We start from the raw sequence: 19207 nt of genomic DNA, 5'->3' as shown, positions 1-19207 counted from the left end.
GGATACTGAGTAGCTGAGATATTTACCTGAATGCTACTATTCACCTCATCTAAGTGAATACAGAAGGAAACAGGAGGTTTAACTAAGGGGAGATTTGTGCCAGGCATACAGATCATTCCCAATCACCTACTCACTTCTATCTCATTATGAATTTGAAGAGGAAATAGCAGTGAGACCAGTCTTCCAAAACAACTTTCATTCAAAGGTGAATTAGTTCAACGAATATTCCTGAAGTGCTTATAGTGTGTAAAGCACTGTTTTTAGCTGCTTGGGATAAAACAAACAAAAAAGTGTAAAAATACTTTGATGGTAGTTGTAAAAAGAATAGAGAAAAGCAGATACTCATTTGTTAAACATAATTCTTAAAAATGGTACACAAATTGTTCTAACAAAACCTTTGAAATGCTTGGATCTATAATATACATATAACTAACAGACATGGATCTTAAAATAATTTCAAGAACAAATTAAAAATACCACTGCCTACAAGCACACTTAACAATTGAAATAACAGAAAAAAATCACTTTCCTCAACATAGTCTAAACAATACACTAAAACCAAAAGTTTTTGAGATCATTAATAGATGTGGAAGTAGTATTTCAAAAGTCAGTTTTGTAGCTCTCTTTGGACAAACTGACGTTTATATACATCAATTCTTACTCCAAACTTCCTGCTATCTAGTCTTATTTCATTAAGTGTAAGAATCAGAGATGTAATAGTAAGCATGTTTTCTTCATATTGGTTACCCACAACAATGGCTCACTGAAATGAAAAAGAACGTGGAGACATCAAAGCTCCAGGCCCTTGCAAATGACACCCTGCCTTGCCCCAGTTCTACCTGCTCGGGAAATTCTGATTAAAATCAGAGATAAGAGGATCCTTAAGCATCCAGTTTCTGGACCATTTAGACTCAACTAGAGTAGAAACTCTAAGAAAATTACATAAACTAGTTCAACCACTGTGGAAGACAGTGTGGCGATTCCTCAAGGATCTAGAACTAGAAATACCATTTGACCCAGTGATCCCATTACTGGGTATATACCCAAAGGATTATAAATCATTCTACTATAGAACCACATGCACACGTATGTTTATTGCAGCACTATTTACAATAGCAAAGATTTGGAACCAACCCAAATGTCCATCAGCAATAAACTGGATTAAGAAAATGTGGCACATATACACCATGGAATACTATGCAGCCATAAAAAAGGATGAGTTCATGTCCTCTGCAGGGACATGGATGAAGCTTGAAACCATCATTCTGAGCAAACTATCACAAGGACAGAAAACCAAACACCACACGTTCTCACTCATAGGAGGGAACTGAACAATGAGAACACTTGGACACAGGGTGAGGAACATCACACACAGGGACCTGTCATTGGGTAGGGTATAGGGGGAGGGATAGCATTAGAAGAAATACCTAACGTAAATGACAAGCTAACGGGTGCAGCAAACCAACATGGCGCATGTATACCTATGTAACAAATCTGCATGTTGTTCACATGTACCCTAGAACTTAAATTAAAAAAGAAAATTACACAAGCAAATAATTACATTTACTCTAAGAAGTCAAAATCAACATGAAAAGCCCAAAGTTTCCCCGGATTTGGGAAGAAAGGTGTATTAAAATACACTTAACTGCAAATGAAATAAATCAAACTAAGCTAACATGGGAGTGGGGGAGTGGGAGGTTGAAGAGGGCTAAAGACTAAGATTTATTTTCAGGGGAATAGCACGGGATCCTAGAAAGAACAGAACTCTTTCTCTCATCTCTGATCTGCCTCATTCTTCTTCAGCAGCAGGTGGCCACAGCTGTGTACCGCACTTGGCGAACTAAAAGATTAGTTTCCAAATTTTCACTGAAAATTCTAGCAACACTAAAAACCAGGTCTATCCTATCATCGGCTAGTTCAAAAATTCCAGCAGGGGCGACACTGCCTCCCTAGGATGAATATTTGAAATCTGTGAAGACACTTTTGGTGTCATAGTGACTTGAAGGATTCCGACTGTCACACGGTAGGAAGAATCCGGAGATGTTGAAAACCCATCAATATGTGGAATAGTTGTCGACAACTCTGCCTGAACCCTAAGTCCATTTTACACTTTTTTTTTAACAAAATTTAACTCATCTTTGCACAAGTAACTGATTGTACAGGAATACAACCTTTGTGTAAAAGGAGAGAAATGCTGCATTTCATTTTATTCAGAAGTCACCAGGAGTTGCTCAGTACTCCAAAAAATACCATGCCACCATGTGGAACACTCTGCAGGAATCTGAGTGGCACATACAACATATCTCTGTCTGAGTCTTCAATTGTAACTTTTGCATTCTCTGTGTCCTAGCACTTACATTTCAAAATGCATAGAATTACAGCATAAAATTATGTCCTCTTATTCACTTTACTTCTCCTTCGTAATTAGGTAACATTTTCAAAATTATATGTAAGTTGTTTAGACAATGGAAGCATTTAAAAGAGAATCCAAAAGAGGGCTTCGTAAAAATTACATGCAAGTTATACTATCAAAGCATTTTATATTCTAAAGGGGGCTAAATAAAAAGTATTGGCTTTAAAATATAGTATATTGGATCCAAAAAGGTTAAAAATTAGGTTATGTCATCCATATTCCAGGGAGAGAGAATCTCACTGGTCCAACTTGGGTCAGGCATTTCACCATTCCCCAAGCGGTTATGGCTAAGTAGCCCAACTCAAGGAGTTAAAACATAGTTTTCCAGAGTCCATCGCTAATGACAAGGCTTAACTGCAGGCACTTCTAGTTTTTCTGTCATGGAAAATATTCCTGCCTATGAAAAAAAACACCCTTTGAAGGACCTGCTCGGCTAACAAATCTGATACATCAATTAGTGCTTACATATTAATGCTAACAAATCATTTAATGTATTAGCCTTTACCAGTAGTTGTCTATCAGAGAATTAGAAGGAATTTTTCACAATCATTTCTTTTAGCACCTTCATTTTGCATTTGTGGTAAATAATTATCTTTATGAGAGTTTTTTTTTTTTTTTTTTTTTTTTAATACATCCCAAACTGCTTGGCTGGTCAAGGTCTTAAAAGTCATGATGCTCTTTACGGCTTCCAAAACTTTCATTTATCAAGCTTAAACACTGTGTGTGTGTGTGGGTGTGTGTGTGTCTGACTAAATAAGAGAAAGAAACCTTATTTTACACAGAGAACCAACAGTACTCACTAACAATTAGAGACAAAAAATGGAAAGTAAATGTAAAACTGTTAATTGCCAACATTCAATTTTAGTTACAAATTGCATGAGTTTCATGAAAGCATAGTTTGAGAACCACTATTGTAATTCAAAAACTGATTGAAATAATGGAATTTCAGACAATTTGGGAAATATTTTTCCAGATGGTAAGGAGATAAGAGAATCTTAAATCATATTACATGGGCTGCTTTCTATTTTACCAACACTTAAAGCACACTTTATGATGCCTAAGAACCGAATAGTCTCTGGATAACCTGAAATTGAAATAAACTTGGTTTACTGTCATTCGTTTCTGAAACCCAACACCAAAGATATGGAAAATAAAAAGAAATTTCTCCCTAAGCTAAGCACTACCTAAAATGGAAAACTCTGAATCAACTACATGATACAAAGTTTGCAGTAAGAACTCAGCTACAAAAACACAGCTTCCCCAATATTTTGGCATATATCACTTCAAAAGTTGGCTTCAGAAATCCAAAAGGAACATTCTCCCACCTCACCCAAAGATGATTTCTTGTACGATTACCCCATGGTAATAACCTTTAAAAAAAGCCTAGAAATACGTAGTAAATCACTAGTCCCAGTAACTTGTTACCATTTACTTCATTATTTAACATGTGTTTTAATTCTGTATTTGATCCAGTAACCAAAACAGAACACTAAAAGAGACGGTGCTATTTCCACCAACTTAAAACTCAGGTCAGACACCAAATATTGCCAAATATATATCAACAAGGATGTAATAAATATCTAACATGTATCCATGATTTGGTAGAGAACATTAGATATATAAAACATAGACAATCCATAATCCTCAGTGTTTTTACTAATTATATTTTGCACATTTCAGATAGTATGCAGTCATTACAGAATATGTATTTTAAAAATGAGAACTAGAAAAGGTATAGCAAAATCATTATGGGTTGCAGTTGCCAGTGAAAATCTCCTTTTTTAAATTTTATTTCTTTCTTTTTTTTTTTTTTTTTTTAAGATGGAGTCTCACTCGGCCACCCAGGCTAGAGTGCAGTGGTGCAATCTCGGCTCACTGTAACCTCCACCTCCCAGGTCCAAGTGCTTTTCCTGCCTCAGCCTCCCGCAGTAGCTGGGATGACAGGCACGGGCAACCACACCAAGCTAATTTTTTCTATTTTTAGTAGAAACAGGACTTCACTGTGTTGGCCAGGCTGGTCGCAAACTCCTGATCTCAAATGATCCGCCCGCCTTCGCCTCCCAAAGTGCTGGGATAACAGGTGTGAGCCACCATGCCCAGCCGAAAGTCTTCTTTAAAAAGACAGTATGGTAGTTCTCACATAAACTCTATTTATAACAGAGTATATTTTTCTTCTTTCACAAAGATTCAGAGAAAGTCATAAAATACCAACCTGGATAATTTCTTTAAAGACACATTATAATAAAATTGAAGAACATTGGCCAGGCGCAGTGGCTCACGCCTGTGATCTCAGCACTTTGGGAGGCCGAGGCGGGCGGATCACGAGGTCAGGAGATCGAGACCATCCTGGCTAACATGGTGAAACCCCCGTCTTCACTAAAAATACAAAATAATTAGCCGGGCGAGGTGGCGGGCGCCTGTAGTCCCAGCTACGGGGGAGGCTGAGGCAGGAGAATGGCGTGAACCCTGGGGGGCGGAGCCTGCAGTGAGCCGAGATCGCGCCACTGCACTCCATCCTGGGTGAAAGAGCAAAAAAATAAAATAAAATAAAATAAAATAAAATAAAATAAAATAAAATAAAATAAAATAGAAGAACATTAAAAACTAAAACAAAGGATTAACATCTGGTTTCTCAGTGGCAACATGAGAATCAAGACAGGGTAATACTTTTAATATCCTAAGAGAAAATACCTGCTCATCTAAAATTGTATACCCCGAAAAAAAATTCTGCAAAGCTAGAGAAAGAAAATGACTCTATCAGACTATCAAGAAAACTGAATTTGCTACTACCATATGAACTTCAAATAAAAGGGAAGTGATTTCTGGGATTAAAAAGAACTCATGAACTAAAATGGCAGAAATAAACCCAAATATATTAGATATTACAATAAATGTAAATAAGCTAAATGTAGTAAATAGGCAAAGCATTATCCAAACGGATTTCTGAAATCTATATGCTGCTTTCCAGATGTATCTAAAATTTGAATACACAAAAAGCTTCAAAATAAAAGAATGAAAAAAATACTTATCAGAAAAACTAGCCAAAATAAAGCTGGATAATGATATAGTGATATTCATAAAAGCTAATATAGCTATATTAAAATCAGACAAAATAAACTTTATGGCAGACATCATTAGCAAGCATGAAGAAAGTCATCACATAAGAGTTTTAATTCACCAGGAAAATATAATTTTAAACTTATACATATCTTATAACATAGTCTCAAATATATAAGGCAATCGTTGAGAAAGCTACAAGAATAAATAAATGCACTATTCAAACAGAAAATTTTAACATCTCCAATTTGTAGTTTAAACAAACAAAATGGAAAGATTATGAAAAATTAAAACAGCATGAATAATAAGCTTAATCTAATGGACATATATAGGAATTAATCCCCAACAAGTGAAAACATTCACACTCTTTTCAAGGAAACTCAGAATATGTACAAATATTTACTTTATACTGGCCCCTTAGCAATTTTCAACAAACTTCAAATGATTGGTATTATGCAGGCCATTTTTTTCCTACCACAATGCAATTTAGTTAAAAGTGTATAACACAGATAAATGTCCGAAGTGTATAGGAACACACACAAAAAAGATAAATCTATCTCTTCCAAGGACTAGTTTACTGGTCAATAAGTAGGAAATATATAAGAAAAGAAGATGTATTTCAGACAAGTACATATGCAATATTACAACAGAGGGAGAGGAACTGGCATGATCAAGTAGAACTTAGTCATTCAATGAAGTTATGGTACCATGTGTGTGAGTGTGTGTATCTGCAGGTGCACGCATATGCACGAGTTCACATAATGGAAAATACAAAAGAGAGTACTCATAGCCTGGAAATTAGCAATATTTTATTCATATTTATTCACATTTATTCAAATTTATGAATATTTTATTCATAAAGGGAAATCTGAAAGTATGGGATGTGACTTGCTTGGAGACTGGCTGGACAGAGGGAAAGTAGTTGAAAAGTGTCAGGAAACCAGGTGGTTCCTTAATAAAGAAGAACGTCCCTGAGGAGAATCATGAACAGGTCTTGCCTCCTAGAATCCGCCACTTTGCAAATTACATTTTCTTACGAAATACCTCACTACCTATTGCTATCACCAGGCATCTTTAGTTAGATTTTGCAATCCCATGCCTACTTTGATCTATGCACATCTAAATTGCCTTACTCTCACTAGTCCAAATTGTAACCTCCATAGAACAGCTAAATACAGCTATGACGATTAAGTAACTTCTACTGAAAGACTAAGATAACAAGGGTAAAATAATTACAAAGACGTCTAAGCAACATATTTACAGGTAACTAACAAACCGAGTACATTGAGTATAATATGCAGCTCAGAATTCAAATATCTTGGCCTGTCTTCCTTGAAAATCCTTCAAACCTACCTCCCTACTTACTTAGCTGGCTCACTATGTTTGCATACTGTCTTTGGGTTCTTTTTTCCCCAGCCTGAACATTTTAGTCATCAACAGTAGCTACTATAAAGTTCAACTTCCAGGAGCCATCTTTTTCTCATTTTTGAGGGTGCCCTTAGGCGTTTTTAGAGACCTCTGAATCCCTCTGCACCCAGCATCAGGCCCACCCTTAGTGTCACAGTTTCCACTCTTTCCCAACTTATTCTAAAATGACTTGTGAAAATTTAAGAGAGAATACATAAATCCCTTCACATTAATTCCAAACCCTCCCCGAATCCTAGAGCTACATCACAGTAGAATTCACTATAATACGGCCAGCCTCACTGCAAGAAATACGTACATATGTCTTAGGATAAAACATATTAGAAAAGGTGGGGAATTGGTCTAGGGTTCTAACAAGATGTGTAGAAGGAAAAAGTAGAAGGAAAAAAGCAGATGATACAATGTGATGGTCTTAATGACTAGTTGGATGTACGGAATGATGACAAGGGATAAGCAGAGAAGGCTCTTCTGAGGTCCAGCTTGGATGACGAAGTGAATGGTGAAATACTAAACAAGACAAAGAACATACTACAGGAGGGGCAGAACTGACTGAGAATGAAAGGTGTTCTCCATTTTGTTAGATCAGGGTGACTGCAAAGCTCTCCAGGTAAAGATTTCTAGTAGATTGCTGGAAATTGGAGAGGTGTGCATGTGGCCCAAGAGAAAGGTCGGAGGTGCCCATGCATAAGCGGGCATCATCACCCTGTAAGTGAAAGTAGAAACTACATAAGTAGATAAGAATGTCTATGGAGTATATGTAAAGAGGGAATAGAAAAATATTATAGACAAAATCCCATGCAAATTTTATGTATAAACAGAATTTGTGTATATCCTGTGGCATACACAAAGGAGCTATTAAATGATTCTGAGAGCGAAAGATCAAATAGGTAAATATTCATATAACGCATAAATATACAAAATATTTTGAAAGTTAAATTCTTGCTAAGAATTCAATCATGTACATACCAAAGAGTTCTAAGCATTACCCCAACTGATACCACAATGAATCACAGGTCTTGTAATGTAAACTTTACACATTAGATTACTTAAAGAGAAAACAATATCAGTTAAGTCAAATGTTCTTTTGGGGTAGAAACATAATGCTTATTCTGTTTATTTTTGATTTATTTGGAGTCATTCTTTCTCTTTCGAGCTATAAACTGCTGTTAACATTCTCAAATTATAGACGATGTTTTCATTATTATTTTTATTCATTTGTACCCTGACACTGTTCGTCAATAAGACAACAGGTGAAAAAAATGAGATTTCAATTGTTTGGATTTTGATTGCATTGCACACGTTGAAAAATATTGAAGTACAACTCCACAACTCTAAATAGGCACAGAGTTTACAAATAAGATGGATGGTGCATCTCACTAAACAGCAGAAAGTTGAGACTGAAGACAAAAAATTACATTCTGAGCATGTTCACAGATAATTTTCACAATTACAGAAGTCTGTGAATGTCAAGCCAATGTACAGCACTATTTAATTGTTTGAGACAGCAGGTTATCATAAAATGCTGAAACTTCACTATGGCTTAAATCATATCTTTCCAGAAGTTTCTGAAATTCACTTTGAGTCGAAATATGGAACAGATGTTGCAAAAAAAAGTTGATAATTGCAAATGTTAAACATTTTAAAGTCAGTTGTGTTTTTATTTGTTATACATTAAGAGCTACTAATGTTTTAGGAAATAAATGAAACAAATACATATGTAAGAATATATTCATATTTATAAAATGAAAGCAGGTTTGTATTGTAATTGGACTCGGAAGCTCTTAAAAGATCTTCAGTTGTCCTTGCCACTTGCCAAAAATATGTTTAACTTAATCCACCTGTGTATTTCGCATACTGTAATTACTAAATGTTCATAATTTCTCCCAGGGATGATTTAATAAAGAGGAGTTTTATCATTAAGACACAACACTGTGCACAGACCTGATTATTCATGGAATCATGACTGAGGCATCAACTGTAAGAAACTTGATGAGATGAAATACAATATATAAAAGTAACTGTCTCTGCTGCCTAAAACAAGAAACTGATCAAAAAATTGATTTTTATAAAGTAGATTTAAAAACATTAAACACAATGTTGATTAAAATGAGCTCATTTATTTTTAACTTTTTCTAAAATAATGTCTCTGCTCTAGACAAAAGTAATAGACAATAGAAATATAGTGATTTAGGATACAGGTGATCATTCACTACGAAGGCCAAATTTGAGAGCAATAAAAAATAATGATTTAAGACAGAATGCCTTAGAACAGGTAGAGGTGTTAAACATCAGTCTTTTACTTTACGTATATAGTGGGTTTCATTTTATGGCACACAAGTTCACCAATTACACAACCGTCATAGACAACTAAAGTCATGCAAACAAAAACTGGATACACACAACACAGTTAAGCTTTATAACCTTCGTAGCTCTTGACAAATTTTTTAAAAATGCAGGCTGGACATGGTGGCTCACGCCTGTAATCCCAGCACTTTCGGAGGCCAAAGCGGGTGGATCACCTGAGGTCAGGAGTTCAAGACCAGCCTGGCCAACATGGTGAAACCTAGTATCTACAAAAATACAAAAATTAGCCAGGCACGATGGCGGGTGCCTGTAATCCCAGCTATTCAGGAGGCTGAGACGGGAGAATTGCTTGAACCCAGGAGGCAGAGGTTGTAGTGAACCGAGATCACGCCACTGTACTCCAGCCTCGACGACAGAGCAAGACTCCGTCTCAAAAAATTAAAAAAATGCATAGTTGTTTTTCAGAAGAGATGTGAAATACTGAGGCACATCTACTGAAACATGACAATAATTGAGTATCTAAAAAGGGTTTTAATAATTTTAAGTGTATAAATATTTATTACCACTAATTCTTCATGAAAGCATAATAATAATTTCAAAAGTCAAAAATATTATGAGGCCAGGAATTTAAGATACAAGTATTTGTTGGAGATAGGCCACAAATCTGTTCCTAAGGTAAAGGGGAACTAATTTAAGGTAGAAAAACACTATCAATTTTATGGTGAAAAACATTTATAAAATTAAACGTAAATCAGTTGCTTAGGAGTACAACTAATTCTGGTGGTAAGATGAGATAGAATTTCTCTCTCATGCATCTCATGTTGAGGGAGAGTTTGAAGGCTAGAACATGATTCAAGAAATCTTGAGGTAAGGAATTTATTTCCTTGAATTATTTTATCCTCCTGTTTTGGATTTTAAAAGCCCTCAAATACTGAGTAAACACAGACTTGAGGATTCACAAAGGTAACAGCGTTTTCCCATTCATGACATTGATTTATTATATCATGTTTCACAAAAATGTTCTCACTCATGGCAGCTGAATTGGTTGCTTCTACCCAAGAACGGAAAGAATCAAAGGCTCTTTTATCTTAGGTAGATAACATGTATTTTTCTAGCCATTCTAAAGAAAGATGTGAGTTTAAAAACAAGTGTGGAAATAAGTTAGAAAATGATAATGTGTGAGTTAGTAATTAAAGCACTGCATGCCTCCAGTAAAGACAAATATAGTAGGCTCTTAGCTCTTATAGATCTAAAGTTTGCATTTTTAACTTTTTTGAAGTAACCTAGAATGTGCATGAAGACATGTGAAGTGTTGAGGCATGTCCACTGAAACATTATGCAAATAATTAACAAATATCAACCAACGGTAATTTGACCCAAAACTAAAATAAGTCACTATGAATAAGGACACTAGTAAAAAAAAAAAAAAAAAAAAACAACTGTAATGCGAACCACTACTTTGCAACAAGAGTAAATACTATGATGGTACCTCAAACACTGTCACTCTTCTTGGAAATTAGATTATTAGAGAAATTCAGTGGAAAATCTCTACCATCAGAAGTTCTTTAAGAATTCCCTGGAATTTTGGCCTACATATAATAGCACAGAATTTGGAAATAGAGGACATGAATTTAAGTTCTTATTCTATTATCTATTAATCTTGTGATCCCAGGCATTTCACTTGATTTTTCTGAGTCTCCCTTTTGATATCCATAAAATGAGAAGATAATATTCAGCAGAAAATCTTATTTTGACGTTCAAATGAAGAATTATTTGCAGAATGAAAGGAACTATATAAACTGTATCAATGTGAAAATAATTTCCTTTGAAGAAGATACAAAAACGTCATTTTTGAGCCATACACTCTGAGCCCTGGAAGCTAATTCGAGATCAACTGCTTGTGAGGTTTTCACCTTCTATTCTTCAGTCTACAGTTCTTCCCAGGGTCCCAGAGTCAACTGCAGGGGCCAAAGGCAAGTATGGAAAGATTCCTCAGACTGTCTTGAACCAAACTTCCCTTTCACTGGAGTTAAATGTCAGGTTGTTTCGAAGACATCGAACAAATTCTTCAACTGTGGCTAAAAATGATTATGACAAAACCTTTAATCAAATCTAAACCCCACCCTGCAATGCTTGAGAAACCTTGGCCAAGAAGGATTGAGGGACATCCCCAAGGTGCCACTACTGGTAGACGGCAGAGCCAGGGTTTGAACAACGTCTCCCAAGTACTACTCTAACCAGATCAGCACCCTTTCCACTGCACAAATGAATTTCCTCAAACGCTACAATCTGTTCGATTTATAGTGTGAGCTTTAGTACTGTGCATGCTTCTGAATTCTAACTGCTTCTGAGCTCCATCTTAGCGTGGGGTGACTGTTGGAATTAACTTCGAAGGCTGAAGCTTTAGCCCCTGTTTCCCTGATGGACATTGTCACGGTAATTAAAGCTTTTCTGGCTGGATGCTAAAATCCTTTATTTTTAAAGGTTTTCTATGTCAACTTGGCATAGAACACTCTAGATAATGTATTTAATACCAACAAAGTGGTATAAAGTTTTCTAATTGTGGCTTATCATATTTTTCAGTCAATGTACAAACATGTTCTTTAGGAGCCTCAAGAAAACTCTCAAGGCAATTTGGAACAATTTTTAATTTTTAGAATGTGAGGCTCCATAAGGCTCTTGGAGGGGTGGCAACCTTAAATTTGCTCATTCCGTGGTTGGAATAGAAGTCTCTCATCAGTTTCACTGAGAATATAGATAAACTCATGTTTCCGGACATTTGCCAAGAAAAAGAAGAGAATTTGAGTAAAATAAAAACTTTAGATGTTAATATATTCCTTTTTAATTTTTCATTTATTTATTATTATTATTTTTTTGGAGACAGGTTCTAACTCTGTCACCCAGGCTGGAGTCCAGTGGCAAGATGTTGGCTCAGTGCAACCTCTGCCTCACACCTTCAAGGAATTCTCTCGCCTCAACCTCCCGAGTAGTTGGGAGTACAGAAGCACACCACCACATTCTGCTAATTTTTCTATTTTTAGTAGAAACAGCGTTTCACCATGTTGGCCAGGCTGGTCTCGAACTCCTGGCCTCAAGTGACCCACCTGCCTCGGCCTTCCAAAGTGTTAGGATTACAGGCGTGAGCCACCATGCCCGGCCTAAAATGATGTTTATAGAAAATGTGGTAGCTTACTTCTAGTTACAAAGAGTTTTAGAAGCTAAGAATTTTCACAAACCACGCACAATTCTCAACAAATAAATGCACAAATCTTTACCTTGACATATAAGCATTTACTCATTTAAACAGTTACCAATTTAAACGCATATTCTCAAAAATTCATAGAGAATTTGAACAAAAGCAAATGGTCATTTTCCTTAGTAACTTAAAGTTGCAAGCTCTGCCAAATTGTATTTTAGCTGAAACTCTGAAACAGCATAAGAAACAGCTCACTAAATATTATATAAATGTCCCAAAGACAGATGTGGATTTGTTATCTTATAGCAGTAAGCCAACTCGTGTAGCTATGATTTTGAGTTCATAAATCTTAAAATATTCTTTTTTACTGGGCCTTCAAAATTTGATGTATTTTCAACTGGTAAACTCTGGAGATCAGCAAAACTGTAATAGCCAGTATGTAGGCTGGAACATATGCTAAGTAATGACAGTAGACCACTGAAGAGTTCTAAAATAGTCATTTGTCCAACTTCCCTCAAATGTATTTTTCTTAATTCTTTTTCCACTCATACCAAATATGTTCCTTCATCCCCCTTAATGGCATTAGTGATGTTTCCCTACTGTAACTTGAAGTCAATTTCACCTTCAATTAAACAACTCTATTTCCAAATATTAAAAATTCAAGACTATATATATATATATTTCAAAATAGCTAATAGGGTAAATTTCAAATGTCTCACCACAAAAAATGAGTGATGTGATTAATATAGTAATTAGCTTTAATTTTTTCCACATTGTAGATATATAGTAAAACATCACAGTATAACCCATAAATGTATAGAGTTGTAGTTTATCAATGTCAAATGATATTAATTTTTCAAATTAAGGTTACCTGTTGCTAAGTCTGTGACTAGCTGCTATTTTGTAAAGTGAATTGGAACTAGACCTAGAGGGAAAGAAGTTATGATTCCTTTAGATGTGAAACAAGTCAAATAATCCAGCATTCACAAATATGTTTCGTCTTTCTCAGCCAAGAAATGAATATATAAGGCAGGCTGCTAAAAATATGCCATTTGTTAGAGAGTACTATTTTTCACTATAGAATGACTAACATAACAAAATACCACCTACTTAGATTCATCGGAAAGCTTCCTACACTGCAGCAAGCTTGACTTTCCGACTTTCCTGGGCTGAGTGTCTTATTGATGAAGCAAACCAAAAATAAATAAATAAATAAATAAATAAATAAGAAAGAAAAAAATTAAAATTCTTCTAAGTGCCAAATCTCCTATTTCATTGAAATTGTAGATGCATGTACTATGACATTGCTTTAAGACCTCAGCATTTTTTGATCAATCTCTTGTTTAAATACCTATGTATTTTTTGCTGTATTAACATTTCTCACCCATACAATACTTTTTTAATGACCTCATTACATTATTCAGGGAAGGTTTTTCCTTACCTATCTAGGGCAAGATTCAAGTTCTTGGTAGATGAAATGTTGGTTCAATTAAACAGAGAAAAATTAAGCAACAGTGACTGGACTACATTTAATTAACTCAAGTAAGATTATCCTTATTGAAAAGTTGTTTTCTGTGTCTCAAGATTAACTATGTAGTTTGTAATTTTTGTAACCTGAAAAATAATTAAGAAAATGTTCCAGAAGCATACTGTTCATGTTCTGCAATTAGCAGAAAAAAGCTAATTTAACTTCCAGCCAGTCATCCCACTAACAGAACAATCCTGACAGATAAATAAATAAAACCTAGGATCTAACATGACTGAAAAAAATTATACTGTACTCATATGTATTTTATATTTTTGATCTCAAAGCAAATAATTATCCACAAATAAATTCTTAGCATCTGAAAGTATAACTTAATTGCCAAATTAATACAGGTGAATTAGTACCCATATTTTAAAAGATGAGTGAAAGAACCAACAAAGTCATAGACTTTATCATAACCATTTATTCAGCCTCAATGTCTCTTATGAGTAAATCTTACAAAAAGCAAAATTTAAAGCGTCAGCTCTAAAACTTAGTAGTCTCCTTTCCAGTGCATAAGATCAGTTGTTTAAAAGAGAGCAACTACGGAGCTACAATAAGGGCTGAAGCTAGCATTTAAATCTCAACTGCTAAAAGGCACCCAGTACCCTATAACTCAGAGATACTCCAGGATGGAGGGGCTTTTTCTAATATCAATATTCATTAACACCCACATTTCCAAAGCAGCAACCCATATTTTGGATTGTTTGATGTTGTTTCTTCTTTAAAGTAAACACTAGGGCAAAATCCAGAGTAAAGTTTATACATTCATTGGAGAGAGAAACAGACATCAAAGGGAAAAGAACACATACATTCTCTGGATGAGAACTCTCTCCCTTTTCAACACTGATGTGTTTCATCAGGAGTTTGTGGGCAGAATAGAAGATGAAACCTACTTACCTTCATTAGCAAGTTTTACACACATAACTACATTTCAGTTTTGCATCAAATAAATCCTTTAATATGCATATTGTTTAGTTTTAATGATAATGGCAGCAATAGCTTAACAATTAGAGCTTATCTTTAGTTTAAAAGCTTGCAAAAGAAAACACTATGTACACTGTATAGCACATTTAAAAAAATCAATGTTTGCACACCCAGCACAGCAAAAAATAAAAATTGTTGTTAAAATCTCAAAGAGAAAATAGTTTATCCCAAAGATAAATTATCAGAATCTGTCTTTCTTAAAACCTGAGGTAAGCAGCTTCACCTAACAATGACACTAATCATCTAAAACTAACCTAAACTGTATTTTTATACTATTATGCACATTTATTTATGTATCAAACCCCAGTAAACATTTTTTCTATATTTAAAGCATCATAAAAACCAAAGCTCTGTGTGGATGTGTTTTAATGTAAGCATATATTAGATCACAGGAGAAGTCAAAACATGCAAATAATGCCAAAAACAAGTATCCTAGCTTTTTTCTTCCCTCTCTCCACTGATCACCCCGGGAGGCTCTTCAGCAAGAAGCCACCAGAGACTAACTTGAACTGGAATGTCTAGAAAACCAAGCCAACCAACTCCGCTGAAAAGAAGAAATCTAGACAAGTTATTCCACGCGCACTGCATCCATCTCTACAAAGTGTATATATTTCAGAAGTATTCCACAGCCTTTGTATTCCACAAGTTTAGTCAAAACTGACAACACAAACTTATTCCCAAAACTGGAGGATCTCAAACATTTTCTAATAAGGCTTGACTATATCTCCTCACTTGCCAGTTTTGACTCTCAAAAGCAGCTTGTCCTTGACATAATTTCTCAACAACCTCAATAGATCCTTGTATCTAACATGCCTTCATTTCTTCCCAGTCAGTTATTGCCAATATACCCCCTCATGCCCAAGCCTTTCCAGTTCCCTACCCTCTGCTGCCAGAGCACTAAGTCCGGTACACTCTGGCTATGAGGATCTCTGGATTATCTGTGCAGGAGTAGTGACATTAAGCTGAGATCTTCTACTAATTCTAGACAGAAGTTTCCCCAGTGGGTTTGCTCTTTTGCTGACTTAAACCACAATGTAGTAGCACTGGGGTTCAGAGTGGGATAAGCTAGGAAACTAAAGGGATTTCAGGGGAAAGAATCACCCGAAATCATTTCTCCCATTTCTCTTAAGAAAACGCTCTCTTCTGTGTCATATCTTAAAGTTAACTAAAAAATAATCTGGATACTCCACCTCTGCATAAAATAACTGCATAAAATATAGATCACAATGATTATCATACATTCTTCTTTGCATCTCAAATAAAACCCACCCCTTCTCCCAGGAGACTGGGATGGTTGGGAAAGAGAAGTAGGGAATCTTTGCAAACATAAAGGCAATGTGTCCTATGGGAGTAGAGCAGAGAGATAAGAGGAAACTTCTAGTCTAGGCCAAGGTCTGCTGACTATGACCTTGGCAAAACCACAGAAACTTGTTGTTGGCCAACTTTAAATGAAGCATCAAATCTGCCTCCTCCCTACTTCCCTTTCCCCAAGGAACTCAGTCTTAGGTGCAAGTGGTGTTCCAGGTCTTCTGAGCGTCCTCCCTCCGCCCTGGACTGCATCTACAGTCAGTGGCCGGGCGATTGTAGCAGGCGCCACTGTTCTCTGTCCCTCCTTCCTTCCGCGTCTATGCAATCTGGGGCACCTGGAGAACTGGGCGCCCGAGTGCCGCCTGGCCCGGGCACAGGAGAGGCTGCAGATAATCTGAGGCTTTGGAGCTCTACAGGGGATTTTGCAGCCTGCCTAGCTTGTCGGACAAACCCATTTCCTTGACATTTCAGGGCAAACCTCTATTCGTCGTTTCTCCAGCGGGCGGGGGGTGCCTAGACATTCTCACTGATCAAAGAAGCCAGAATCCATCTGAACCTCTGAAATAGTAGAACGTACCAAATGTCTAGGGGTAAAGAAGGGTGGAGGATTTCAATAAAAGAGGTGCTTCCAGTGTCGCCCCCTTTCCCGCTTTTTCGTTTACAGTGAGCGGGACATTTAAAGTATTTTGTGGTTTGTTGGTTTTTTAAAGTTTTTATTTATTGTGTGTATATAAATATATAAATTTTTATTTCTTAAAGGGAAGCAGGCAGTGGTGCCCATAGGCAGAGGGGCGCGTTATCACCCAGGATGCTCCGGCCAGGCAGGCCCTCGCGGCCGAGCAGGGGACCCCAGAGGGAGAGGGCACGGCGAGGGGACCCCGCGGAGCGGCGGGGGCGGGGGGCTCCAGGCGGGTCGGAGACAGTGTGCAGCCAGAGCCTCCGCAGATGCAGCCCCTCCCAGCCCGGCTCCCGCCTCCCTGCCCGAGTCCCCGCACCTGCTCCCGCGCCTGGGGCTGGGGCAGGCTTGTCGTCCCCGGCAGCGGGGGAACCTCTCCAGCCCCGGCACTGCAACTGCGGGAGGAAACCGTGCCCGCGAGTGGCGGGGAGGAAAAGGGGTCTCACGAAGTTCTGGGATAAAAACGGGCTGTCGCTGCAGATGCCTCTGTCACGCGAATCTCCGAGCGGAAATGCACTGTCCCCGTGCCGGGCTGGGGCACAGGCGGAATCGGAGCCGGGAGAGGAGGCAAAGTGGCGGCGCAGCTCGGACAACTTTGCTGGGAAAGCAGGTGACAGCCCGCAGAGCTGGTGCCGCTGCCTCCCCGGGGAGACAAGCCGGCAAGAAGCGCAGGGTCTGCACCCCAAATGCTGCCGTCACGGACCAGGAGGAGGACGGGGTGGCCGCTGGCGGGAGGAGCAGGCGGGGAGGGCACCCAGCCCGGGAGTGCAGCCGGGCTCGGGAGAGCCGCCCTCCGTCTCCTCGGCCCCAGGAGCGGCGCCTGCGCCCGGGTGCGCGTCCCCCCAACACCCCCTCGCCGTCCCGCGGGACCACCAACTACTCCGCGCCGCTGGAGTAGCCGCGGGAAGGAGAGAGGAGAGCAGGGAGCGCCGAGAAGCTGCCGCGACGCCCGCCCGGACCGGCACGTACCTTGAGCTCCTCAATGTCCAGGTTGGTTGATCTGTCCATGGAGCGCAACTAAACGAAGTGGAGAGGAACCGGACGAGTGGCACCCAAAAACAATCTAGGCTTTTAGTTTCCAGCTTAAACTCAGCTTTATCCTCCTCCAAGCCCCGGCAGCTCCTCTCAGTCTCATTCTCCGTGGTCACGCCGCCTCCACCGGGTTAAAAATAAGGAAAATAAATAAATAATAATGATAATTCACTTTGTTTTACTTCCTCAAAGATTTAGTGACAGGTGATCTCCACCGCGGTGCAACACAGCTGAGTCCATTGAAACAGGGGCCAAAAGAAAAAAGGAAAAAAATCCACTCTATTTAAGATTATTTCTTCTTCTGCAATAAGCTTAGAAACCAGCGAATTGCTGCATCCCGAGAAAAAAAGCTGCTTCCCTGGTCAGCATCATGCGGCAGATTTCAAGCAAATGTGTTCAAACTGAAGAGAAGAGTGTATGAGAAAAGCCTTCCTCCGTCAGGCTTACTCTTGTAGCTAATTTAGCTCCAGTCCCAGGCATTAGCAATGATCAATTTCCCCGGCAAGATAACAGAATCCCCGAAGTCCTGCACAGACTTAAAAAATGTCTTGTAGCTGAGAGGTATTTTCTCAGTGGGGAAAAGAAGATAATCAAGTCAGAAGGGAACGTTCTCCTTTGAAGGTTATGCTAAAAGACTTGAGAGAATAGGAGGTGGATCCTACGAAGAGAAAAGAGGGAGAGAAAGAGAGAGAGGGAGAGAAAAATTTTCCTCCTGCTTCGCTGTTTTACTGGCCTTCACCACCAGGTGACTGACTTCGCTTCTCTCTTCCCACAGCCAACACTAAGGGGATTTCTCTCATCTGTCAAAAAGCAACATTTCCTCTCCAGACAAATACTATCGCTGGGTCTTAAAGACTGCCCTCTGTCCGGAATCCACTAGGTGACAAGCATTTTAATTCATTGCGTACGTTGCTTCATCTTCTTCCTGCAGATCTGGGAGGAACATGAGTGTGTGTATCATCCACATGTATTTAAATATATTCACTTGAGATCTCTGCTGCTTTCAGCATCAGATTTTTTAATTTAAAAAAGACTTTTAAAGTGACAGATAAGAATATTAAAGGAAATTTCCTGGAATGATGCTTCTTATGATAAAGCAGTCTTTTATCAGAAAATTGTTCTTTACATAGATTCTGACAGGTCAGTGCATTTAACTTGTAGGTTGTAGATTTGGGGAAAGGGCTCGTTTTCTTCATTTAAATGTCTCAGTGTAAAAGCTTGACTTTTGAAGGGTTTTAAAGGCTCTTGTTTTATTATGACATATAAACTATTGAGATTTAAAGA

The 19207-nt window shown here is 37.9% G+C and overlaps 1 protein-coding gene across 3 annotated transcripts in view; it reads right to left on the bottom strand.

Annotated features, from left to right (window-relative positions):
• SGCZ (sarcoglycan zeta) overlaps window positions 1–18872 on the bottom strand; it is a 1126701-nt gene extending 1107829 nt beyond the window's left edge. For all 3 annotated transcript variants that reach the window (XM_055287513.2, XM_055287533.2, XM_055287523.2), the window contains exon 1: window positions 17861–18872. In XM_055287513.2, the coding sequence (XP_055143488.1) occupies window positions 17861–17899 (39 nt within the window). In that variant the 5' untranslated portion in view covers window positions 17900–18872. The remainder of the gene's footprint in view (window positions 1–17860) is intronic.
• Between the last annotated feature and the right edge of the window lie 335 nt (window positions 18873–19207).

The sequence above is a fragment of the Symphalangus syndactylus genome, chromosome 1, assembly GCF_028878055.3.
Source record: "Symphalangus syndactylus isolate Jambi chromosome 1, NHGRI_mSymSyn1-v2.1_pri, whole genome shotgun sequence".
In the NCBI taxonomy this organism is placed as follows: domain Eukaryota; kingdom Metazoa; phylum Chordata; class Mammalia; order Primates; family Hylobatidae; genus Symphalangus; species Symphalangus syndactylus.
This window is presented reverse-complemented; position numbering and strand designations above follow the sequence as displayed.